Raw genomic sequence first — 26,944 nt, 5'->3', positions numbered from 1 at the left:
TTACTATACATGTGATGGCCAGAACTCATCGTAAGATCAAATTGACTGTGCATTATCATTCGCGAAATAATTACTTTATTGCTAGTGAAAATGCCACCAATTAGAAAGACATTATGAGATAACGGCCAGTGTTACCGAAGAAAGTTACTGCAACGATACGAGTTGGCCACAATACAAGATACTGAAGAAATTTATAACTAATGATTTTGTAGATCTATCACTCGCCTCCTTCCTCTCTAAGCAAACAAGCTGAGGCAGGAACTGACCAGCAACACTGGCTCCTGCTGTGCGGACATACGCCGCGTGCTGGGATTCCGAGACCGGAGCCGCCCTTGACGCGGTAGTCTCAGAAAAAACAGTGCGAGAGATGGGGCTGGGCACTGTAATGTTTACGGGAGCAGCAAGGCTGAAGCCAGCACCAGAAGCTGCAAAAGCAGCGTTAGTATCACTGTTAGGCGATTGGCGAGCGAGGGACACTTGCTGAAGAACATTTTGAATATTGCTCTGTCGCACGCCTTGAGGTTGGCTGTCAAGCAGGGAAGGAGACGTCCTTGGAGCCATCAGCACCACCCCGTCCTAAAAAAATGAACAGGGTCAGGGACTCCTACTATTGATTTGCTCATGCTGGCAGTCCAGCTTCAGGTACGAGAACTTTGGATGCAATTAGCAATGTTGATGCAATGGACGATAATGATGTAATAATAAATGGTAATGAAATGATTTATGTTGCCTGCCTGCGTGAGGGCGAGCAGATGAGTGAGGTCACAGCAGAGCAGGTCGGTAGGCAGGGGGTCCAGGCCACTGAGCATCTTGTCGTTCAGAGGGCGCCCCAGGCTGATCATCTTCTGCAAGTTTTGCGATTGGCCCTGGGAAATAATTGCATAATTCAATCAACGAAAACACGCATGATTATGCAATCTGAACTTAAACGTCTACTTAACCGAAATTGCATTCATTTCGGATCATATACTTCATCCTTCAAAGTAGGACCAGCATTACTGAATTCATACATAAAATTTACATGCATAAAGTTTACATTACATAAAGTTTGAAACAGCAACTGAATGCTTCAATCTTTATTATTTACGAGACAGGGTTGGCAATGATTAAATCAAAATGATTAAATCATGTGATTAAATCACTTGATTTTTCTATAAAAAATCATGATTTTTTCGATTTTTTTTATTTTTTTTTTTTTATTTTTTCATATATTTAAATATATTGAGTGGCAGTCTTTAATTTATATTGAGGTATTGTTATTCATGGTTTAGTATAAATTTACTATAAATGACAAATTGGTATATAAACTTGTTGCCTTTAGTGTGTATTAGGTTCCAATAAATTGAATGTTTTTGGTACAGAGGCATCAAGTGTGCAATACATTGTACGTAGCTAACAGCTTAGCTAATTCTTATAAGGCTATAAGTAGTCTTTAACTATTTGATATACATATTGATTACAATATACAATTTAAATGTGTTAGCTAGCTTATACAGGGTGGGGCAAAACTGATTGAACAGTTTTGGGGCGAAATAAAAGAGTAATGGAGGTACATAAAGAAGAAAGTTTATTTTCCTCAAGATTAGCATAACATACCATTTAAAATACTTATGTTTTGCAAACAATATCAGGAAAATGGGGTTTTTTAGCTGCATCACACTGTTGGAGTCGTTCTCGGAAGTTTCCTACAGCACGTTCACACATATGGCGAGCTAGGTATGGCCATAACCTCTGCTGCAATAATCCGTTCCCTTAGCTGTGGTAGGGTGTGAGGGCAACTTCTGAACTTCTCTTTTAGATGTCCCCAAAGAAAGAAATTGCAAATGCCCAAATCAGGTGACCTCACAGGCCAGTGTAAATCACCCCTCAGAGACACCAGACCTCTGGGAAACATGTGTTTCAAAACATTGGGTGACATTCAGGCTGTGTGAGCTGTAGCCCCATCCTGCTGGAACCACACGTCTCGCAATGCTTCATTTTCAACAATGTTTTCCATCATGGGCTGCAAGAAATTTTGCAACACTGCAGCATAGCAATCGGAATTCACTATCACGGTTACTCCCTCCTCCGAAAACGACTCCAACAGTGTGTTGCAGCTAATAGCCCCCCATCTTCCAGATATTGTTGTCAAAACATAAGTATTCTAAATGGTATGTTATGCTAACTTCTAGGAATATAAACTTTCTTCTTTATGTACCTCAATTACTCTTTTATTTTACCTCAAAACTGCTCCATCGGTTCTCCCCCACCCTGTATATTGAGAGGTAGTATTGATTTTCTAGGCAATTAGAAAGATTTTCCACCCTAATACGAGTATTCTAATTTTGATAGTGCTGTGCACTGTGCTATCAGCTACAGTCACTACTAGTTGGAGTGTATAGAGGGTAGAGTCTGGTAGATTTATAGGACATAAAACTAGTGGATCTATTGATAGTGCTGTGCACTGTGCTATCAGCTACCTATCTGTTATGTGACTCTTCAATGTTTAGAAGATCTGCATTCCTGAAGTGTTTTTGTATATTGAATCCTGTTAAATGGTCAATATTTAGCTCATTACCTTGCTCCATACAAACTTTACAAGCTAATGAATAGACATAGTACCAATAATTGTTTACCCAAAAATCCCTAAGTGGTAAACACCACCTTGGCATGTTGGCCATTATTGAAGGCAATAAGTGCCCTTTTTAGCCATCCATTATGATCCATATACTGTTATTGTTAATAGGCTAATTGCAACATAAAAAATAACACTTCAAAAAGACAAAAAAGTTGAAAAAATAAAAAAAAATCATGAAAAAAATCAAAAAAATCATTGATTTTCTATTTTTTTGATTTTTTTAAAAAAATCAAAAAAATCGCCAACCCTGTTACGAGAATACAGCAAGAGTAACAAGAGAGATAGAAACTCTAAGTAGCTGAAACATTGCACGCAAAATTTAGATTGAAAAATAAGTAACACTTAACGTACCAGCAGAATTTTCTTCTTGGTATCGAGGTAGAGGATGTGGTTCTGCACAACAATGAACTGCTGCTGAAGCTGAGTAGCAGACGGTACCGACACCGCAGACGCCCGGCGCTGCAGCTCCAGCAGCCGGTTATTGGCCGACATGTAGAACGCGATAACCCTGCATAAAAAGTGCCATCACAACGCTACAATAATTGCTTGGAACTTTAGTCTGTAAAAATATGGTAAATTCACAAATTGACAATTTTTTCCCCTGCAGGTCGGCAATTCATATTTGTGAAGGATTTAAAATCACACGTAAACAGTCAGCAAGTTTTATGTTAGTGGCTATAACTCATCGATCACAAGATGAACCACTGCACTTGGTACTTGTCATTAGACGCATTCTCACTCTTTTATCATCAGAGCTTACAACCACGTTACTGATGGTCCAAATAACTCAGGGATGATAAATTTGAACTCTTGGTATCTATGAAATATCATTCCATCTCTCAACTTTAATTTGAGGAAAATTTTAAATTTTTAAATAATTCTGTGTCGTCAAATGATATCGCAACATATATCAAAACCGTGAGTCCGTGATACCAATACACGAAAGTTGTATGGTTTGCTTTAAATTATACAGTAAAGAAAAAATATCGAGGAGACTACATCTTTTCTTTTTAAATAATGAGAGAACAAAAGGATAATTCAAGCATCAAAATCAGAAATGGTGATTTTATAAAATCACAAGGAAATGATTTACTTAGGAAAGATCAAAGCAATGGTCAGTGAGAATTTCAGTGCATGTGTTGAAATTGTATTTACAAATAAGATACACAAGGCAAACCGACCCTTTAAAGCGTGCACCATATCTTGTTATTTACACAAAATGCTCTTTTATATTTCGAAGTTTTTGAACTCGTGGATACAAACCTAGCGTGTTCGTGCGCTCTTGGTTATGGTTACTCCTGCGCTACAGTTAAGCATTGCTTGACGTATAATTAATATCTGTTTTCATCTCCGTAATTAAATAATAATGATAAGCTAAAAGTATCACCTGTCGAAGATATCCTGGCTACAGTTAGGTATTTCCTGACGTATAATTAATATTTATTTTCGTCCCCGTAATTAAATAATGATAATAAGCTGGGAATATCACCTGTCGATGATATCCTGGCTCCAGTTAAGTATTTCCTGACGTATAATTAATATTTATTTTCGTCTTCGTATTTAAATAATAATAACCTAGGATTATCACCTATCGAAGATATCCTGGCTACAGTTAAGTATTTCCTGACATATAATTAATATTTGTTTCCGTCCCTCTAATTAATAATAAGCTAGAAATATCACCTGTCGAAGATATCCTGGCTACAGTTGAGTATTTCCTGACGTATAATAAATATTTGTTCCGTCCCTCTAATTAAATAACAATAAGCTAGGATTATCACCTGTCGAAGATATCCTGTATCATGGTAGAACGGAGCGCCACGTATCTAGACTCTGCTGTCTTAGAGCGGCCAGACGCGTTAGTCAGCGACTGCTCTACCATAGCCAACTGCTCGGCCTGCCGTGCCGCCGTGGCCCTGCACAATAACAAATTATCTTAGAAAGATTTCACATTATCTTTAGCTCGATTTAGTAAGGAGGAAGGCAGTTCTTGATATAATGTTGACACAAATTATCTTAGAAAGGCTTCACATTATCTTTAGCTTGATTTAGTAAGGAATAAGGGATTTCTTGGATGCTGTCCTTAATATAATATAATGTTGACAATGAATTTAACATTACATTATTACAAAAATTTGATTACCTGGTGAAGCTGGAAAGTCAACTAATGTGGAATATCATAAGTAAATAGATTTTGACCGCATGCAATAACTCATTTATCGTTGCTTTTATCAATTAATTTATTCGAGAAATAATTTTAATAAAGTGCATTCTGATGAATAACTGCTACTTACATCTAGCAGTCGAATACCAGCATCTACTTCCTAACTTCCTTATAGTAGCTGAACCACAACTGCTAGTTCCTTCTAGTAGCTGAACCCTAACTGCTAATTACTTCTAGTAGCTTAACCCCAACTGCTAGTTACTTCTATTAGCTGAACCCCAACTGCTAGTTACTTCTAGTAGCTAGTTAGTTAGTTAGTTTAGTGGCCAAATGTTTACTAGCGCTTCAGCTATTTTCCAGTGGCTAATCGCTAACTTTTATTTATGGACGGCTGCAACTTATCATGGAACGGTTGTAAGAAGAAATACAACAACTTCTAAGAAACAAGATTAAATATGAGCTCAACGTCCAGAATATTTCTTATCAAGATGCGTATGTACTACACGAGACAAAAATCCAAGGAATGAACCATAACTTCATAAGCTGAAAAAGCAAGCCCGTCTACCCTCACCACCTCAATGATGCTTTAATCTTACAGCTTTACTCACTTGGCGACCTGGAGTTCCTCCTCCAGTATGCGGTTATCATCCTTGAGACGATCCAGATTGAGCTCCAAGGCGTTACTCTTGGTCAGAAGGACCTTGTGTTCCTCAACTAGTTTCTTTTTCTCGGCGTTAAGGCGACGTTGTTCAGCAGAAGATTCTGCTTTAGCCTTGTCGGTCATCTTGTTTCGCGACTGAGCGAACATTTACAAGCAAATTATTAGCGTTCTTAACAAACTTCAGCATGCAAGCTCTTAACCTTTTCCCTCATAGCGGTATCATACGGTATCACATGATGGTAAGTTAAGTTTTTTTCCGTTGCAAAGGGCTGCGTGAAAACTCGTTTGCCACGCATTCAAGCCTTCTGCCACGTAAAGGCCTCATTGTTTTTTTCGGAAAACTTTGTTTTCGCGGAGGGAATGAGTTGAATATTATAAACGAACTTTGATTTAAGCCATGCATGGATGCAGTCATGCAACATCTTTTCGTTACCCTTCTGAACAGAAATTACTGACAAAAAAAACTTTAGAAATGAATTATTTAGGAAATATCAAGCCAATTCATTCTGAACAGAAATTACTGACAAACAAACTTTAAAAATGAATTATTTAGGAAATATTAAGCCAATTCATTTCAATTTCTTTTGCAGTGCCTCCCACCTGAACGATTTCCTCTGCCTCAGCGAGCTGCTTCTTGAGAGTAGAGACTTCAACACTCATCTTAGTGTTGAGGTCCAAGACCTTCTCCTGCAGATGCGTTATCTCCAAATTTTTGCTATTGCGCAGCTCGTCCAGTTTTCGCTGCAGCTTCGCCACCTGCGCACAGCAACACCATGAGTTAGCTACTGCACTAGCATCGTTAATTTCAACAATTAAAGATTCAACACAAAAGTGCCTTACCGTGATTATATCGCCAAAACTTAAGTTTCTAGGTACATGACGATGCTTAAAATATATGACGGTGCTTAATCTCAATTAACGCTTTACACTAATGATCATCTTATAAGTCACGTCCAACTCTTTAAACCATTTTTACACATTAACTAATTGAACAATGCGCTACGTGGTATACAATACAACAAAGCTCGTAGAATGTAATTGCAGTTGTACTATTTAGAAATGGACCTAAGAAATTGAACGAATGTTTACTAGCTTCCTCATAGAAAATCAAAAGTTAGAGATCTCAAGAGTTTTCGATAGAACGCTGAAGTCGTCAACGTCGCCAATAACATTTTTAAAACGCGCGCGTTTTTTGGTACATGTATCGCAGTCGCTGATAAATCAAAACCTCATAGCAGAAATTGATGGTCCGCAACGATTACAATTTAAACTGCCCATTTAGTGGAAAATGCAAGCGGAATTTATGATAACACACCTGCTTTTCGAGCTGCCGCTCTTTGGTTGAACGATCGTCGCCGTTAAACAGGGTGCGGAAGCCACTGTCCAGTCCACACGTATTACCTGGAAGGAGAGAAGCAAAACTTGGGAGATGGGCTTATAGCTCTAGTACAGTGCGTGAGACAACATAAACATATTTAAACCTAGGAGAAAATATTAGAAGTTCTGGTCTTGCACATTAATTGTGGTCTTGCACATGATACATAATAGTACAAAATTATCACTTGATTAATCATTATGTTAATGCCAAGCCAATGTAAATAAACAATAATGCCGCGCAATATAGTGACTGAGCCAACGCAACCTAGTGCCACCATCTCACCCTGCTCGCCCGAGTTTGTCATCTTTTCATGGACATTGTTAGGCAAGTCTCCGAAAGCCAGCGAGCTACATTCAGATTGCTGTCGAGCCGACGGTCCGTCACGCCACAAGCTTGACGACTTCGTCTTGCTCGACCTGTTGCTGCAGACCGACGTAGAGCGAGAACTGCTCGCCGTGTTCGACGAGTTCGCTTCAGAGGAAATCTTGTTCGAGTCTCGACTAGCAGCAGGAACATGCGAGGCTGGAGCTCGGGGAGGAATGATAATAGTTGGCTTTGTGAAAGGTTCAGGGGAGATGTCACTTGAGGAGCACAAGTCGGGAGAGTCTTCTAAGTAGGATTTGGCGCGGTATTGATCGCTGCGGAGAACAAACATAAATAAAATGAAAAACGAAGATGACTCTGAACATTCTATAAATAAGATCGTCAATTAGAACAGTTAAAATTTAGAACAGTAATTACGAACAAATTTTGACCCATGACACAATTTGATGCGTGCCGTTTTTTAGGAACATTACAAATGAAAGCTATCAGGAGCAATAAAGTAGTATTAATATATCTCATGGCCTCGTTAGTCATGATTACAAATATTCAAAGAACGATTTCATGCTCAATCACTCATTTCAGGTGTCTCATGATATTTTTATTATAAAACTAGAGAATTTATAATATGGATTAATTTGAGACATTGAGTAATTCAACAAGGTAATTCGTGCAAGACCTCGTGAGTTACACATTAGTTATACAAGCCGTCACTCAGAGGGCTTATATGACCAAAAATTAAATTAAATTAAAATCCTCATTAATCCTCGTATTTTCACTTGATAACTTATGTAGAAGTGGAATATTTAGCCCTAAAATGTCTCACCTGATACAGTATTGAGGGTTTTCCTTGAAAGCCTCAACGACGCCTGTGCACACCTTCTCCTGCAGATGCAGAGCGTGCTGGTAAGTGTACACGTAGTCGTCTATGATGACGAAATCAACGTCACAATTGATAAAATCTTTCACTCCACCGTACCGCCTGATCAGGTCCAGGCTTTCCTGGGGCAAGTTCTCCTTGATGTAATTGTCTAATTCGCCGTGATCTTCAAAGCCAAAAGGTCCTTCGGCCTCGATGAAGTCTTTCAAGAACGATATGAGAGCGTCAATCATTTGTATCGTTGGGATATTGTGCTCACGCGAATAGGAATACCTCTGCCACGGATCCTTCTTGTCACGGAAGAGTTCCTTGACGACATCACGGTCATATTGAAGAAAAGAAGGCATATAACATGGCTTATCAGGATCAATCTTAAAGTCGTCGTCATCTTCTTCATCTTGACTGTCATCGCTCGGGTGCTCAGCGCTCCTCTCGAGCGCCTCCTTCTGCGCGTGCAGTTGCCGGATTTTTGCGGCATAAACGTTCTGCTCGCTGGAGGTCTCCGCGTCCGCTACATCATCTACTATCCGCTCCACGCCCAGAGCTCGTTGCTGCTTCTTTTTCTTATCCTTTTTAGGTTTAATCGAACTTTCTTCGGTTTCAAGAGGACCGCGTTTGATCACTTTGATGTTGCAGTTTTCGAAATCAAGTTCATCTAAAGGCAAAGAAGAGCCAGGTTTGCTCACTCCTTTACTCTTCTTTATAAAGGCGTCACGGGCTGGCGCCACGTCATCATTGCTCGTATTCTCAGTGTTGGGCGCCTCAGTTTTGTCCTTTTGTGATGAGTCATTCTTATTCTTGTTATTGTATTGAGAATTTTGCTGTGGATTCTTTTTCTTATTTTTCTTCTTTTTTGCTTTAGTGTTAGAATCAGGCCGCTCCTTTTTAAACTCTTGAGAAACGCATCTATTTTCGTCGTATATTGTAATGCACTCAATGCATCCAGAGCAGTCAGGCGTCAAGCAAGCCAAATTGATAAAATCCTGAGAGATAAACAAACACTTATTAGGTTACACTCAACACAGGGCTGGAATATATAACGGAAGCTTTATAAGTTTGCAGAAATTACGATTATATAGTTCAATATTGAAAAATTACGGTAACACTAACCTTATCACTTATTTTGTTTTTATTGACAGCAAAAGTATCTTCAGATGCCTTTTGGTCTTTGACTTCCCGCCAGCACGAGAAGTGGTAAAAAATATGACAGCTTTCTTCGCAAACAAGCTCCACGTGACCAGAGTATAGGCCGTCACTGCAACACACAACAAATTACAATTACACTCCATTGACACTGTTCATAGCGCAGCACCTACACTGACTGCACTGACACTGTTCATAATTAATCATTGGCCGCCCTCCCTCAGTAGAGGTTTGTTCCGCTCCTGGCTCACACCTCTCCACAGTTATAACTAATGCCGGAAAAACTCAAGACTGTCGTAATTGCTGCATCAAATACCAAAGGCTCGGGCATCACCTTCTTGTGTGAAGACGGACATATTGTTTGTTTGTATTATTATTTTATTATCACTGTATGTTTCTCAACAATGCGTGATGTTTCAAGCCATTTGTATCATTAGCTATAAGTTTCACTCAAGGATTGATGCCCATGTTCATAATTAATATCCTAGCTACGGGGGTCAGGGTTTGTGTGATTGCTGAATATTGTCATGAACTATTGTATTGTTCTTCATAACTTTTGTTCTAACAACTCGTATTGTTAAACACCTTGGCATTAACATTCTATCACTGGTGTTGTAAGGTTCACATACCAAATAATTCGCAACATCGTGACCTGTTATCCTCGTAAATGCGTGGAAAATCAGCCGTATTAGGTTTTACTGGCATAATCGAATAAGATTATCATTACTATCTGAAAATATATATTTATTGATAGGCGCTAGGCGGTGAATTAAATAAAGATGAAATACAGGATAACAATACAGGATAAGGATAACATTTCAATACAATGTTGGTGTGCGATAAAACAATGTACAGGCACCCATAGAGACACGCGACATCCAGCTTAGGTCTAAGGGGCGAGATGAGTTGTGATAGCTTATGAGAAGAACCTCTTCTTTGACTTGTGCCATATTTGACTTTTGCCTGATTTATACTTGATTATCAAGAAGGAGACAAGAAGTAGATAGAATGATATACAGAATATACAAGATCTGGATGGAATTATATACAGAATATACAAGAAATAGATACCTATATACAGAATATACAAGAACTGGATAAAATGATATACAGAATAAAGTGATCATAGCACGAATCTTCATTGAGAACCTTTGTGATGAACAGGGCTAGGCATATGACAAGAGTGGCAGTAGACCTGTGGACAGAGAGGAACAAGAGTGGCATAGGCAAGAGTGACAGGGACCGAGACAAAAGTAGCAGGGACAGACAAGAGTGACCCCCCCCCCCCAAGAGTGGCAGTTGACCTGCGGATAGAGCCAGAGACAAGAGTGGCAGAAACAGAGACATGAATGACCGTGACGGAAACAAGAGTGGTAGAGGCAGAGACAAGAGTGGTAGAGGCAGAGACAAGAGTGGCAGAGACAGAGACAAGAGTGGCAGTGCCAGAGACAAGAGTGGCAGTGGCAGAGACAAGATGACAGAGACAAGAGTGGCAGTGACAGAGACAAGAGTGGCAATGACAGAGACAAGAGTGGCAGGGACAATGACAAGAGTGGCAGGGACAGAGACAAGAGTGGCAGTGCCAGAGACAAGAGTGGCAGAGACAGAGACAAGAGTGGCAGCAGACCTGTGGATGATGTGCTTGTGATGGCCGGTGCCCGCGAGCTGCTCGCACGCGCTGTAGCGGCACGTCGAGATCACGATGAAGTCGTCCTGCGTCAGCCAGGGCTTGCCAGCGTACCAAGTCTGTCATCACAAACACAGTTAAATATACCTCAAGTCTGTCACAGTTAAATGACGTAATTCATAAACATAACATTGGAATTGAACATGTTGAACAATCAGTCAGCATATAGCCTCAAAAAGGCAGCATAAATTCTCAGTAAGATTGTTTCGAATGGAAACACAGAAATAAGTACGAGAATTATTTAAGCTGTTAGGAACTGACCTCGAGGAAAGACACTTCTGTGTGCCTGATGGGCTCCAGGTAAGGGGGCAGCAGCAGAGGCAGTTTACTCTTATCTTTCTGCAGCCAGCGGTTGAACAGGGCAGCGAAAGACGTAACTTTGTCGTATCTGTAGAGTGGATATTTTGCATTAATTTTATACAACCAGTGTGGAAAAATGAAGAATGAAATAAATACATAATCGGAAAATGGAGAACAGTTTGAAATGTTTCATTTAAAAAGGACATTTCTAGGAACGTTTAATCTAAGGTTCATGAGTTATATAAAATACTGATTAGGCTGCAGTAATGAGAGCAATATTAAATTATTATATTAGTTGAATAAAATAAGTTCACTCCCGTACTGAATTGTATTTTTAAGGCGATGACCACCTTTGAATGACCCAAGGCCTTTTACAATAGTTTGTTTATATAATGAACGACGCGGTCATTTGTAATAATTTTTAAAGAAGTGTAGCCTCATATTGCTTACACAGACTTCCTATGAGAGTCCACTGCAATACACTTGAAGCATTTTCATACGAGTTTAGTACTACATAAATTATTGTACACTTGTGAACGATTCAACACAGCGGCTGATGAAATGGGTCCCGCGATGTTATAAACTTAGGTTTAGCAACAATGACCACGTCCAGAGGAACGTTATCGCGTTCCAGCCTAATTGTGCATCAAATATCTAATAAACGAGACTATATATTTCCAACAATTCTCTATGATAATACTGCCTTGTTATCTATATAAAGTATTCACTACAGGGGTTACACAAAATAGGGAAACACCTGAGAAATGCACAAAGTATATTTTAGTATGGGGTAGGTCCACCTTTTGCCGCAATTACAGCATCAATTCTCTGAGGTATAGATTCATACAATTGCGAATTGTTTCCAAAGGAATTTTAACCCATTTTTCAGTTAAAGCTCTTTCCAGCTCTATTAAAAGCGATAGCGGCGGGAATTGACATCTGACTTGCATCTCTAAAATAGACCATAAATGTTTGATAATATTCATTTCCGATGACTGTGGTGGCCAAATGAGATTCTCAATTGCTTTAGAATGTTCCTCGTGCCATTTTTCTAATAATTCCAGCTGCATGGATCGGGGCATTATCATCTTGAAAGATGGCGTTCCGCACCGGAAACAGTGCTTGAACCATTGAATAAACTTGCACCTCTAAAATTCCTAAATAGTCACGGCTGTTGATGGTTCCATGAAAAGAAATCATTAGTCCGCCGGATTTTCAAGAAATAGATTTCTATCCCTCGCCATGTTTAACGGCTGGGAAGAGGCAGTCGGGATTAAATGACTCTTTGGATGTCTCCAAACGTAAACTCGGCCAGAGGTTGGAAGTAAGGTAAACGATTATTCGTCTGAAAAAAAAAAAATCTTTTACTGCCCAAGGGACCAATTCTGTAGGTTTATACACCACTCTGAAAGATTTGAAGCATTTGTATTTGAAATCAAAAGTTTTCTAATTGCAGCTCTTCTATAGAATCCATATGCGTGCAGCTCTCGACAGACAGTCTTTATTGAAACTGGGTTCTGTAGGTGTGCATTGAGGTCTGCAGTAATTCCAACAGCCATGGTTTTTCGATTGCCCCTCACAATTCGATTTAGGTAGAGACGGTAACTCACTGCCAGGCGCGGTGGCAGGCAGTATACTCACTGCCAGGTGCGGTGGCAGGCAGTATACTCACTGCCAGGTGCAGTGGCAGGCAGTATACTCACTGCCAGGTGCGGTGGCAGGCAGTATACTCACTGCCAGGTGCGGTGGCAGGTAGTATACTCACTGCCAGGTGCGGTGGCAGGCAGTATACTCACTGCCAGGTGCGGTGGCAGGCGACAGTCAAGAGGTAGTAGACAGGGGCACGTGGCAGGTCAGTATCGTCAGCGAGGTAAGTGGCAGCAGGTGATGATGGCAGCAGGGACTTGAGGAAAGTTATGGCAGCGATGCAGTTCTTGATGTCGCCGGACTCGACGAGACACAAGCACGCCATGAACGACACGCGCTTCTGCTCGTGCTTGCCACGATGGTTCACCAGCCCCTGCAACACGTCAGCTCATGTCATGTACAGTAGACAAGTTACTATAGTTTGCACTTTTGAGTTTGCACATGACTTTATAGTTTGCACATGACTACATCCTTCTTAAGGTGGCTATTTTGGGTTTATAAGTTCTAAAATTGCATAAAATTATCTATCGAATTATTTCAACATATAGGCACATAAGCGTTCAAATTTATATTCATGAGAAACACTGTACCTACAATACAATTTGAGCAACACTTTACACAGAAACATCTCTTTGCCAGTCAGATGTAACGAAACATTTGTTTTGAAACGAGTGTGTAGCAATGGACGTAATTTAAGTATGAACATCTCGTGTGTTGCAGGAACTGAGTCAAGTATGAACCTGTCTCTTATACACATCTAGATGTGTATAAGAGACAGATCGTGACCAATTCACATGCTTGCAATCGTGACCAGTTTACATGCCTGCAATCGTGACCACTTTACGTGCCGGCAATCGTGACCACTTCACATGCTTGCAATCGTGACCACTTTAAGTGCCTGCAATCGTGACCACTTTACGTGCCTGCAATCGTGACCACTTTACTTGCATGCAATCGTGACCACTTTACGTGCCTGCAATCGCGAATACTTTACCTGCCTGCAATCGTGACTACTTTGCGTGCCTGCAATCGTGAACACTTTACGTGCCTGCAATCGTGACCGTATCTCGTGCCTGGAATTCTGATCTGCGTTTCTTGATTGCTTATGGACAATTTCTCGTCGTTATTGAACACATTTGTGTTAATGTTGCAGGCTCAGGAACTTCATTTGGGATCATATCTGTGTACTTATTGTTTACGGTAGATTCTGAGACCACTTTTTTGTACGTAATTTCGCTTTAATTTTCAGCGCTCGTAAAAAACATGTTAATTATTGTAACAATTTTAACAAATAAGATACATATTCAAATTTAAAATAATTGATTTTCCTATCGAACTTAGTTACACATTCAAATATTTCCTATAAAAGTTCTCTTAATAACATTTGGATCATNTACAGCTTCAACATTTACAAATGCAGCTTCAACATTTACGAAAGCGGCTTCAACATTTACAAATGCAATTTCAACATTTACAAATACAGCTTCAACATTTACAAATGCAGCTTCAACATTTACGAAAGCGGCTTCAACATTTACAAATGCAATTTCAACATTTACAAATGCAGCTTCAACATTTACAAATACAGCAGGCGCCAAAGAGCTCTTGAGCTCCTGGCCACGTGACCAAACTCGACCAAATCTTGTAACAGCGGAAAGATAATCACAAAACTAAGATAATTAGATAATATTGGCGGACTAATTAGATAATTAAATGATTAGTCTGCCAAACTTCATAGACTAATAACAAAAACTGGCATACAAGTTATTCATAAAATACTTTTTGTTCACCTCTGCTTGCTTCTTTTCGACGCCTGTAGCCTCCTTATTGGATGCGTTGTTCTTCCTGTTAGCAATTGAAGAATTTGTGAACATTTAAAGAAACATGAAGGATTAGCGACCAGAATGCCTTAATTTTGTGGTGTCAAATTACTTTATTCCTTAGTTAGCATAAAAATAATTGACTCAGTAATAAAAAATTAAAAGCCCATAACGGCACAATAGCTCTCATAAAAAATTCTAAAATTAAATTTAGAGACGTAATATCGCTTCCTTCAAGTTCTACTATATTGCAGAGAACACTACAAGCTTAGTTCGGATGTTCCAGTTTGAAGAAAAAACTTCGTACCTCTCATGCCATTGTAATTGACTGGCATATAGAAAGTGAATGGATATCAAAAGGGAGATTACACTAATTAAAGCATGTCTCCAGTTAAATAATTTTTCATAGAAGCGCGTACAAAAAAATTCGATGTCCCTCGTACAGAGGATTTGAAATCAAGAAACTCAGTCTTTAAGATTCTCAAAAGGCAGGGTGAATTTCTCGAGATCAAAAGTTCCTAAATAAGAAGTAAAGTTATACTAATTTCTCACACAGATGCTTTTGACACATCCTTTGAGAGTTCGGTTTTCTTTTTCTTATCCGCGGAGCTGGTGCCGGCAGCAGCCATCTTCGTCTCTGCACTTTCTTTGCCTTTGACGACGCTCAGAGAACGAGCTCGGCCACCGCCACCCTGACCAAAAGTCCAAAACAACACGTCACCACAAAACTAATTAATTACTCCTGATAATCTTGTTCCACAATGCCACCATATCTACTCTCAGTCATCATTTACCACGCGCAGCCGTGCTCTACTCCTAATTTTATACAATAGTATCTTGTGCTGTAGTGGTAAGCATTCGTCTGTTATTAATTTGCTTACTGATTTTCTTCATTTATTCACGTATTCATTTTATATATGATATTAATCTAAAGATATCCGTAGCCTAAATCCGGAGAATAGGTTTTACCCATGTCCAATACAGTCCCAGAACCCATTCCCGCAGGATATGTACGTGTTTAGTGTCAGTTAGTATTGTGTCATTTAATCCGGTTTGACATTTTTTCAGTGTACATATATTCTAGCAAGATTTGTTATATTGATCAGCAAGTATTAATCTGTATATATTTTAGTGATCCGATTCGTCTTAGCTTTTATTTATGCTAGTTTTGTTATTTCTTATCAGGAGTCTGAATCGTGACCCAGTGTGCTAAATACCTATACTGTACGCGACGAAAACTCCGGCCAGAGTTTTCGAGGAGTAAGCTATACTTCACGAATGCGCGCCATGACAACAGCGAACACATGTTCATTTTTAGCAACAGGCTGGAAAAGTTGCTAAAGTTGGCATTCTCATTTCGCAGAGTCGAAGACAGTCGCACACCGCGTGAAAAACACGTCGCCGCTGTCCCGAAGCCGTTCAGGAGGATCCTCACATCGCAAATTTTGTCGTACAAAATAACAAAATTAAGGAGAAAACAACTCGGAAAATACTCCAGAAATGTGCACGTTTATACGACTTGGAGAACGATGCCTCATCCGAAGCACAGCCTAAAATCCTTGCGCCAATCAGTCGTCGCAAGGAGCTCGTGGACGCGGCGACTCAACATGAACCCTGTCTTTCTGGCTGGTCTAGTCGGACCAACAACCGCTCGCTTTCCATGAATGAATCGTCACGGCTTCATCGGGATCCTCGCACCACACAACCTCAACCACGAGCACCATACGTAGATAAAATGGCAAACTTTGTTGCCTGTTGCTCCTACTGCGATAGGATGGGACACATCATCAATAACTGCCGAAAGAGAATGCTTTGTTGTATTTGTGTGTCTGCCAATCATTTTGGCAGACCCAAAATTGGCCACGTCGTGGTCGGGAAAATGGAACTGAAGTTCGGACGCGCTCCTCATCGCAGCTCCTCGTGTACGTGAGACTCAGGATCACGCCACGCCAGATCTTCGACAATCGTCAAACAGCAGTCGCCTGCAGGCGTTAAACTGAAAAGTAAGCTCCGATTCCAGTAAGGTAGCGTCGGAGATGGTCCACCGAAAGCATCGGGACGTTTTCTCAGGAAATCCCTACCCGTGCCTCATCGATGGAATGAACGTGTATGCATGAGCCAGCCGGTTCTGCCAAGTGTGAGGTCCCTGGCATCCAGTGTAACGCCCCCGACAACTTCTCCTGTCAACAGAAACCTGATACGGTACCGACGAGAGTTAGTAGCAACGGCATTTCCCGATCAGTTGTTAGCATAGACTTACCTCATTCAATGGTGCCTAATGTCGAGGATAATCATCCATTGAAATTGTGCTCCACTGAGAAAATTTATTGTTTACAGCCCGCACAGTTGATGACCATTCACCTGCAGATTGGTGGTAGGGATGTTGTTGCACTGATTGATAGTGGCGCATCAAACAACCTAGCAAGGAAAAGTGTGTTGAACGGTATTCCTGCAGAGAAACGTGCTTCGATAGCTATTCAGGGTCTCGGACAGACAGTAGTCCATACCGAAGGCTTGCAGGTCAACTTCGAGTTTCTTGGTAGATCAGTTTGTGTAAATGCGGATATTGGCCATTGAGTATGATGTAATTTATGTGAACATTGAAAAAAAAAGATAATAGTAGATATGAGCAAACTAAAATTCACTATGTGTAGTGAAGATGGCTCTAAAGTTTGTTTTCCCTAACCGAAACGAAGCCAATAACTTTTCCATGATAGTTCAGAATGTCAACGTTTACGCTGCGGTAAATGGAGTACCCATGTCGCTAGACGCTGAGCCTGTGCCTGCAATATTCAGCAGTAACCTTGTACGCCTCAATTCTGAGAATCAGCAGATGTTCTTTGAAGGCAGAAAACGGAATGATAAGATAGCGTTGGATGGTACTATTCCTGTCTGTAGTGACACTGTGATAATGATGAAGTCAATGACTCATAAAACTGAAGTGAAGCGTGGCGACTGTTTGGGATGTGTGTCAACCTTGATTGAGCTGGATTCTGAGGAGCCTGACGATTCGTGGACTAAGAGCACGCTAATGCGAAGTGACCAATTATCAGAGGGGCAGAGAGATGCTGTGTACGGTATGTTAATGAGAACACGGAGCGCTTTAAGCAAGGATGAAGCAGACATTGGTGTGGCAAATATTTCGCCTCACGTTATTGAACTAACTACTGCCGTGCCTATATGGCAAACCCCGCGCCAATTTCATAACCCTGTAGCACGTGAGATCGATAGCCAGTGTAATGAGTTGCTAGCTGAGGACATTATTAAATACAGTAATTCTAAGTGGTCGTAACCTATTGTGCCCGTCCGAAAGAATGATGGGAAGTTGCGCACGCGTATCGATTATCGGAAATTGAATGCTGTGACAAAGACCCAGATTTTTCCCATGCCTAACATGTCCGAATGTATATACCGCGCGCACAACGTTAAGAGTTTGGGTTATCGCCGTGCAAAGTCAGAATTCCCTGAGAACAGCAGATCGCTGTAAAATCTGAGCTCGCGTGTTGGTTCGGTCATCATCAAACCTTGATCCCGTAATCACTCCAACGACATATTTGCGGCTGACACCCCCCATGCCCCACGGATATTGTTCTTGAGGTAAGGGGCGGCTTTCAGGCGGCCGGTGAATAGCCAGCGGGCGTCCGGCGTCTGCATGCTCTGGCCGACCGGTGGCCACTCACAGCCCGGGTAGGAGGGAGAGAGGCTGATGGGGCTCTTGACAGCCACGGGCGAGGAATTTATGAGGTTTGTGGTTACCTCATGAACCATTGGGGATGCTTTGACTCCTCCAATGTAGGATACTCGAAGTAGAAATTGTGTGTTATGTACGAAATTTCACAATTTTTTGGCATAATGACATATCTACTTTCAGAAATCTGATTCACTAGTGAATGGCGTACCGCTTAAGGACGAATAAATAGTTAAACCTAAGTAAATCGAGAAAATGGTAGAAATGCCAATCGCTTCACGAACAACAGGGTGCAAAACTTCCCCCTTCCTAATAACAGTCGAAGACATAATTTGCAAAATTTATCTTAACGTACGTGGAATGAAGAAAAATAGCTGGAATAGCATTCCAAATTTGAGGCTTATATCTTATTTGGGACGGAAATTATAGTTCAAAGAAATAGTGAATAAACCTCTTAGTGTGCAATAGTGAATAAACCTGGACGCGGCCTGGCGGCGGTACCTCAGCCTCTTAATTTTTTCACTAAACTTGATCTCTTCATGTAATATTAACAGGTGTCCTTAAACGAAGAGAGCCGTTAATAGACCGCATTCTGCACGCCGCGCATCACCAGTTCCATTTTACCAGATTGTCATTTGGTCTCAAGAATTCAGGATTCGCTTTTCAGCAGTGCCTACAACAAATACCTGCAAATTTTTCTTTCAAAACTGTTTTAATGTATATTGACAACACATTGATTATGAACAACACATGCGATGAGCATCTGTTATTGGGAGAGAAAGTCTTAAAAACGCTGGCAAAAGGTGTTAAAATTAGAGTAGAAAAATGTTCATTTTTCGAGGCTAAAATTCAATTCTTGGGGCATAAAATTGGTCAAAGTAGGATTCGCAAGTCACCAGCCTGTACCAAAAATAAGACTATCCTAAACCTACGACCGTCACAGAATTGTGCCAATTTTTGGGAATGATAAATTTTGCTCGGAAGTTCATTGATTAATGCTCATTAATTGCCCAACCGTTGACTGATCTAACTGGAGGCCCTTAAAAAGGCTATTGACGTGGAGACCTGAAATTGATTGAATCTTATGAGACGCTGAAGAAGTCATTTGTTGAGGAAGTAATTTTAGCGTAACCTGATTATAGTGAGAATGCTGATAAATTGGAATTGTACGTAGATGCGTCCGGTACAAGAGCTGGAGGCTGCCTAATGCAGAGGCAAAATGGCACCAATAAACCGACAGGATTCTCGTCCATGACATTTAGCGATGCCCAGAAGCGATACTAAACGAGGGAGCGTGAACTTGTGGCTATTCGTTGGGGAGTAAAAGCGTTCAGGTCTTTGCTTTTCGGAGTGCCATTCATCTTGTTTACTGCCCACAAGCCCTTGTTATATCTCCATTATATGTCTGAAGAAAATTCCCGCATGATGCGATCACTGAGCGAGCTCACAGAATACGATTTTGCGATCCGGTATCGACCTGGCAATGACAATTTGTGCGTCGACGCCATGTCACGCATTGCGAGTTCAGCCGGTGTGACTGCGCAATGTGAAGATGGTTCGCTACCGAAGTGATCAAACATGCTTGAATTTGTTGAAGGCGGTGAAGATTCATTTTTCAAATCTGTTTTACTGTGTCTGAGAGACCAAGAGGGAAAGGTAGCAGTAGAGTTACCATCAGATCACAGGGAGTCGAGAGACGGCTTGTCCACTATTTGCTGAATAACCCTGTTAAATTCGGTGTAATCGCAAGCAAGAAGTTTTCCATGCAAATGAAACTGATGCGTTGCCCTAATCAGATTCCTTGCGAGCAGATATTATCTGTTGTGTTTGACGTGTTCGGTATTAACGTTTGGGTTCATCATGGAATGGAGTGGCCTGTTATTTATCCTCCAGACGCTAAAAATTCCTTACCGGTTATAAATTTGCATTGTTTGTCAGGAATTCTTTTCAATGCTTAGTCTCAGCGAGCATTTGGTTTCCCGTGTAAAACAGAAGAATATCAACAGTGTGCTTCCAGTTGCTCGGGAACCTAGTTTACCTGTGCCAAATAATATAGCTGCAAGTAAACGCATTAATTACCATGTTTCACGCCGGAAATGTAATAATAACCTGTTTTCAGCGTCGAGCTGTGTTGTGGAAGCAGCATCGCTCAACTTTTGTTGTTTGCTCGACACGGGTAAACTGAGGCGTGATATTCCGGAATCCTGGTGTAAATGCTCGCGTTTTCTAACTGGAGACTTGATAACAGCGGTGGAAACTTATTGTAGTTCTTCTGATAGCGATTTTGTTAATATTGTTGATATTTCTGACTCGGATGAACCCGCTGTGCAGCGTGGACTACGAGCGTCGCGGCGTTCTCATGTATAACCTTAGAACGACGCGCCTCGACTAAGATCATACGTGATAAGCCTTTAACCATGTTACCTGTTCAGAACCGGAAGTGTAATCCAGTTGCTCATACTGTACCTGCTAATGATAGATCTAATGTTAATCGAAAGAAATTGGTACTTTTGAAGCAAATAAACATATTACTCGGTCATGTGGCCCTGTCGAAGAATACCCTCGTGTACAACCTAATGTTGTACACGAGGCATATCAGGCGTACACTGTTGGGCTAAAGTTTTCATGGGTAGTGCTAATCTGGAAACCATCGAAAAATTTAGTCCGGCATTTTTTCAAGACCTGTTGAGAAAAGCTGCAAACACAACAGTTTAAGAGTTGTTACTTGGAACAGTTGTTGCGAAATTACTTGGAGGAATGCAACAACAACCAACAGAGCCAGTTTAAGGCCGGCCATTAGGAAAACTAATCATTCGAATCTCTTCTGCCAATTATACTCTTGGGTGCAGTTGCAAACGAAAGTTTTTGGGTCAGGTTTCCTACAATGGATTGTGCTTTAGTTAAGTTGGAAAACATACATAAATGGTCATTTTTATTTTGATCTAATTTTTTTTTTGTTGAAAATATCTGACTAAAGCAGATATTTAATGGTGCGACATTGAGAAAGAATGTGAAATAAAATGCGTGCAATATTGTGTAAATAGACTTTATTGTGTAAATAAATGGATATTTTTTGCACATTTTATCGGAATGTTCCGTAATTTTTGTTATGTATTATTAGCTAGGGTTTAATAAATGTGTATTTTATTTGACTTTGTTTGTGACGAATCCGTAGAGAATAGGTTTTAATGTGAATTCCCTATGACCAGAGTTATTTCTTGAAAATACCACTTAGTGTATCGTCTTATGTCCTCTTGAGCGAAGTACAATAGTTATTGCACTTGAGGGGGGCAATGTTATGGTAAGCATTCGTCTGTTATTAATTTTCTTACTAGTATAGTCCACTTCCATAGATAATTTTAATCGAGAGAAATCAGTAGCCTAAATCCGGAGAATAGGTTTTACTAATGTCCAATACAGTCCCAGAACCCATACCGGCAGGATGTGTATGTGTGTAGTGTCAGTTAGTATTGTGTCGTGTCTTCCGGTTTGACATTTTTTCAGTGTACATATATTCCAGTAAGGTTTTGTATACGTATATTGATGGGTGTGTATTAAACTGAATATGTACATCTTAGTGATCTGATTCGTCTTATCTTTTATTCATTTTAGTTTTGTCATTTCTAACCGGGAGTCTGAATCGTGACCCATGTTTGCGAAATATAGTACCTACTGTACGCACTAAGGGTCAAGTGACCTGTCATTATTCATAGGAGATGGATGATTGAGAACCTGGGGCGGATCCCACACATGCAACTAATCTAATCCGAATCTACAGTAACATTCAACTACTCCAAAATCGCTGATTGTCAGTCCTAAGTAGGGATTTTTTTACATATAATAGAAAAATTTAGCTGAAGTAGATTTAGAATACAATAACAATTTATTGGAGTTAGACAACACAAAATAGTTAAATAACTGAGGTTTATCATTACTAAAGTTTAAATTGACAAACTTAACAAAGGAAGAGCAACCTATCATTTTACCGTGTTTTCCGATGGAATGTGCGTCGTGAAATCTGAAACAGACAGGAACTAATGAATTTCTGCAGTGAATACTAGTATCTGCTTCGTTTTGTTGTACATCAAAAATTAATTTCTGCAGTGAATACTTTGTTTTGTTGTACATCAAACAGTATTTATAGGAACCTTTTAGAAGAAGAATTTGACAGACATGATACTAGATAACCGAGTGAAAGTCACTGAAGATCTCTCCAATATACCATTGAAATTTAACGAGTCACCAAAATGAATTAATTATACTTCTTTAAGGCCTTGAATTTAATTTTAAATTTCTACTAAATTCTTCATCAAGAACGAGGCTGACAGTGGATAACAAAATTACAAAATTAAAAGAATAGAACTCATTATTATTTTTGTCAGTAGACCGCGGTTCTAAATAAAAGCCAAGGCAGCATTCGTCCTCTAATGTTCATCAGCAGACCTTATAACTATTGATAGAGATACGTTCCCTTAAAGTTCCTGCCTCCGCCGGGTCGCGGTCGGTAGTAGGCGTTGGGTGAACAGCAGCAGAGTAAACAGAGCTATTGACAGTAGTGTAACCGAGATGATCTTTCGAGCCACTAAAACATAAGCTAGCGGGTCATAACAATTAACTGTTGAAGCCATCGCAAGAATTTGCATTAAATCCTAAAGCCATTGCAAGAACCTTTTTGTTTTTGGGTTCGGTATGGATGAGGTCAGAACTCAAGTTTGTAGCACTTCTCGTTAGATATCACGGCAGAGTAGGCCTAACCTTCGAATGCTGATATCACACTAAACTGAAACCGCGTATACTAACGGAAGCCTTATGTTAGGAATGCAATAGCCAATAGAGTACAAGATAAGACACTCACTGTGGTCAGGGAACTTGTCCATCTCAGCAGTGGGGCCACACACGATCCGGCACGCTCGCTTCTGGACGAACAACTGGAAGTGTTCCTTGGTCTCCTCCAGACACTGACAGGCGCGGTAGTATGCCTGGGACAACGTCGTAACGTTCAAACGATGTGCGACAAATAATGGTGCGACAAGAAATGTAAACTTCTACATCATAATTTCATCCTAAGACTGTCTGCCTTAATTAAATTAAAATTCTAACACTATTGTTACATCCGATACGAGATAATACGACATAACATCTCTGAAACAACATTACACCAAACAATTTAATGCAATCGGTTTATTTTAATACAATGTGTGTCAGACAAGTCCAAAACATAACCAAATTATGCAATTTATAGCTTCATTAAAGGCGTGTTTTCACTCTAGCGAGGCGTAATTTACATTTCTCTAGCAAGGCGTAATTTACATTTATCAGAGTGGCATACAAGTGTGAAGTATCAAATCTCAATCATGCTTCGTAGTGTGTGAAGTTTGTTTGGTAATAATAGTACGGTATTTCTAGTATGTAGAGTGTGACGTTATTAGTGGGCACTGAATGGAACTTGTACAGCATCACTGACACGAGTAGTGTGAGTGTTCTATACAGTGACAGAGTGTTTCCTTTTCTTTATGAAAACATGGAGCTAAAATTTAGACGCGTCAAACAATACTTAAGGAAACTCGGTTCAAGCAAACGCTTTTTGAAGCTCAAGTTGAGTAGGTATGATACATGGGTTGAAATGAAATAGGTTTGGAATGAAACATGGGTTGAAATAAAATAGGCGTGGAATGAAACATGGGTTGAAATGAAATAGGTGTGTAATGAAACATGGGTTGAAATGAAATAGGCGTGGAATGAAACATGGGTTGAAATGAAATAGGCATGGAATGAAACACGAGTAGAAATGAAATATGCATAGAATGAAAGATGGGTTGAAGTGAAATAGACTTGTAATGCACCTTGATGTTGAACGGGTTGAGTTTGATGGCGTGCATGGCGAGCATCAAGGCCTTGGAGAACTCCTCCAACTGGAAGCAGACCAGCGCCTGGTTCGAGAAGATGCGGTCGTCGTACACCTGCTGACGACTTGCTGCACAAAAATATAATATTTTAATGAGCAGGATAAATTTTTCATAAGAAAATACAAGCAATTATAATGCCTTAGCCATTTACAAGGCAGCATACGAGATGTACAGCGTTCAGTCCATAGAAGGAAATCTCTACTCTTCAATCTAACGTGCGAGAACATTTCATTTGAAGCTTCATTTAATGAATTTGTGCCTGCAATGATATTGCACCATTTACAGTTGGGATGCACTTTTTAACATGCAAAGCAACAAGAGCATTAGCACTGAACAAATTTACTTTGTATATTCATTAATTACATTTGACAATATGTATATGTAAGGAATGAAGACAAATTCATTTAGCTTTTATGAATTTCTCAATTCATGAACTAGTTTAATGGACGTTATGGATGAGCGGGTGTTGATAGCGTTGTTTACGTTAAGCATCGCACTCACACACTGCATCATGTACGAACTCAGTGTGAACTGTGAGCAAACAGCAGTGATGTTTGAACAATGAATGGTGAATAATGAAGTGTGAATGATCGAATGCAATGATGAAAAATGCCGGATGACAAACAAATAATGAATAAAAATTTATGAACATGACAACACAACCAACAAACATCACGACATTATCACGGAACAATAATAAGGAAATACGGCGCTGTACTGACCGCTCTCATAGCAGGCTGCCGCCTCCCTGAAGAGCCCCTTCTTGAAGAGAGCGTTGCCCCGCACTCGCATCTGGTCTCCGGACGACCTCAGTTCTGCATCACGAATTTCCTCCTGCCATGCAAACAACAAATCTTTAAACGCATTGCCAATTTCCTTCCGTCAAACGCATTTTAAATAATATCTTTGATATTCTGCTAAATATATTTTTTTAATAATAAGTACCGTAATGGACATATTTCATGTATGAGAATGCATTAGGTCATGCAGATAAAGCATTTCACTTGCATAACATTGAGAGAGGCAGAATAACTCACACGCTCCAGGAAGGCCTTCAGTGAACGATCAAACTTCACCTGAAATGACAAGATGAAGATTATCAATATTTAAAAAAAAATACACAAGTTCTCTAGACACCAAAAAATATATAAGAAAGCCAGACGAATTTTAACAATAGGTATGCATGACAAATTTCATCATGAAAATATAATACAAATTATATAAATGTATACACAATATTATCAGAGCATTATTCACTTACAATTCGGGATTCTTGTGGGAATTGTTATTTTATTCCATGATTCCACATTTCAAAAAATATTTAATAGAACACTATTATACTAAACACAAAAGTCACAACAATGATGAACACAACAATGAACAACAACAATGAAAATAAAAAGATTGAGATCCTAGAAGACAAATTTATCCTAGTGAAGTCTCACCAGGGCAACAGAAATGTGCTTGATGCTGGCAAAGTAGGCAGTGTTACGGGCCACAGCTCCGTACAAGCTGTCAGTCTGCTCGACCACCTTGAAGCCTTGGATCATGAGATAAGGTACTTGCAGATCCAGCACGTTCTTCAGAGTTGGGTCGCTCTTCACCAGTTTGGACTGTGGGTAAATAACATGGAGGAATATTGCAGGGGACCTTTGGGCAGGAAACATAGAAAATATTTAATTGTTTCGTAACTATAAAAATAATTTTTCTGTATGATAGGGTCCATTCAACAGAATACCACGATTACAAAATTGACAAAATTTTGATTAAACTAATAAATTACTGTAAATCATAACAAAACTATAGAAAATAAGACTGTGAAGAGAACTCACAACACTAAAGGAAAGAAACGAGTTGCCTATCACAAATATATTAGTCCTTCTTACAAGGAATTAACTCTATCATTGCACTAAAGTCTAAACAAAGGGTTTGTTCTCGAACTAATTTTGGAACAACTGAATTTTTCATGCAAAAATGTGACACAGAAGATATTGAGTAAGTCAATGCATAAAAACATACACTTCATTGCATGTATATCACCACATAAACCATCATGGAGATTCTGCGTTCAATAAATACTAGTGCTCTATAGCTTATGTGCAATATCAACTTAACTTGCTTATTATTTATTTGGTACAGATGAATAAATTGACTTATTTTGTCACTTATTTTGTGTGATGACACATAAGAACCAACCTTGCTCACTTGCAGCACATGACCCACATAAATAGGCGGGTCCTGATTGGAATGCTTTGGGAAGCGCACCATGGGTGACAGTGCCTCGCCATCCGATAGACGGGCATAATAGTGGTGGTCGTACAGCATTGAGAACACAACCTGTCAAAATGGTGCAATATATTTATGGCTAGCAGAAATGTGTCAATAATTTCACACTTTATGTTGCACAATTGTCAAAAACATTCTATATGTTCAATTTTCAAGTTGAAGTTAACTGGTGTATAATAAAAGCATTGAATCTTTAGTTGACTTACATACACATTTATGGATTTACAATTTCATTGTTGATTCTCAGCTAAAAAAAAATATCCAAAATCAACACAGAGTGATGTTTTTTGAGTGGGATGCCAAAGGAACCAATGGAATGTTTTTTTCTTGTTATTCCTCAAGCTAAAAATGCTGCTGAAATTGACTTTTCTGAGTCAAGACATAACATCAAGCAGAATGCAATGGACCAATTAAACATCATTACAAACAAGCACTCTTGGTACATT

At 39.8% G+C, this 26,944-nt stretch overlaps 1 protein-coding gene across 1 annotated transcript in view; it reads right to left on the bottom strand.

The window, feature by feature from the left end:
* LOC108671383 overlaps nucleotides 1-26,944 on the bottom strand; it is a 47,325-nt gene that overhangs the window by 7,158 nt on the left and 13,223 nt on the right. The window contains exons 3-24 of the mRNA XM_018158924.2: nucleotides 26,409-26,549; nucleotides 25,658-25,825; nucleotides 25,250-25,288; nucleotides 24,935-25,046; nucleotides 24,150-24,280; nucleotides 23,162-23,285; nucleotides 22,293-22,324; nucleotides 15,171-15,310; nucleotides 14,589-14,643; nucleotides 12,948-13,171; nucleotides 11,113-11,239; nucleotides 10,792-10,910; nucleotides 9,132-9,276; nucleotides 7,968-9,004; nucleotides 7,103-7,458; nucleotides 6,758-6,843; nucleotides 6,043-6,198; nucleotides 5,390-5,577; nucleotides 4,399-4,533; nucleotides 2,969-3,125; nucleotides 735-866; nucleotides 267-576 (exon numbers count right to left, since the gene is read on the bottom strand). Coding sequence (XP_018014413.1) covers nucleotides 267-576; nucleotides 735-866; nucleotides 2,969-3,125; nucleotides 4,399-4,533; nucleotides 5,390-5,577; nucleotides 6,043-6,198; nucleotides 6,758-6,843; nucleotides 7,103-7,458; nucleotides 7,968-9,004; nucleotides 9,132-9,276; nucleotides 10,792-10,910; nucleotides 11,113-11,239; nucleotides 12,948-13,171; nucleotides 14,589-14,643; nucleotides 15,171-15,310; nucleotides 22,293-22,324; nucleotides 23,162-23,285; nucleotides 24,150-24,280; nucleotides 24,935-25,046; nucleotides 25,250-25,288; nucleotides 25,658-25,825; nucleotides 26,409-26,549 — 4,114 coding nt within the window. The remainder of the gene's footprint in view (nucleotides 1-266; nucleotides 577-734; nucleotides 867-2,968; nucleotides 3,126-4,398; nucleotides 4,534-5,389; nucleotides 5,578-6,042; nucleotides 6,199-6,757; nucleotides 6,844-7,102; nucleotides 7,459-7,967; nucleotides 9,005-9,131; nucleotides 9,277-10,791; nucleotides 10,911-11,112; nucleotides 11,240-12,947; nucleotides 13,172-14,588; nucleotides 14,644-15,170; nucleotides 15,311-22,292; nucleotides 22,325-23,161; nucleotides 23,286-24,149; nucleotides 24,281-24,934; nucleotides 25,047-25,249; nucleotides 25,289-25,657; nucleotides 25,826-26,408; nucleotides 26,550-26,944) is intronic.

This window comes from Hyalella azteca, unplaced genomic scaffold, assembly GCF_000764305.2.
Source record: "Hyalella azteca isolate HAZT.00-mixed unplaced genomic scaffold, Hazt_2.0.2 contig4153, whole genome shotgun sequence".
Classification (NCBI taxonomy): Eukaryota; Metazoa; Arthropoda; class Malacostraca; order Amphipoda; family Hyalellidae; genus Hyalella; species Hyalella azteca.
This window is presented reverse-complemented; position numbering and strand designations above follow the sequence as displayed.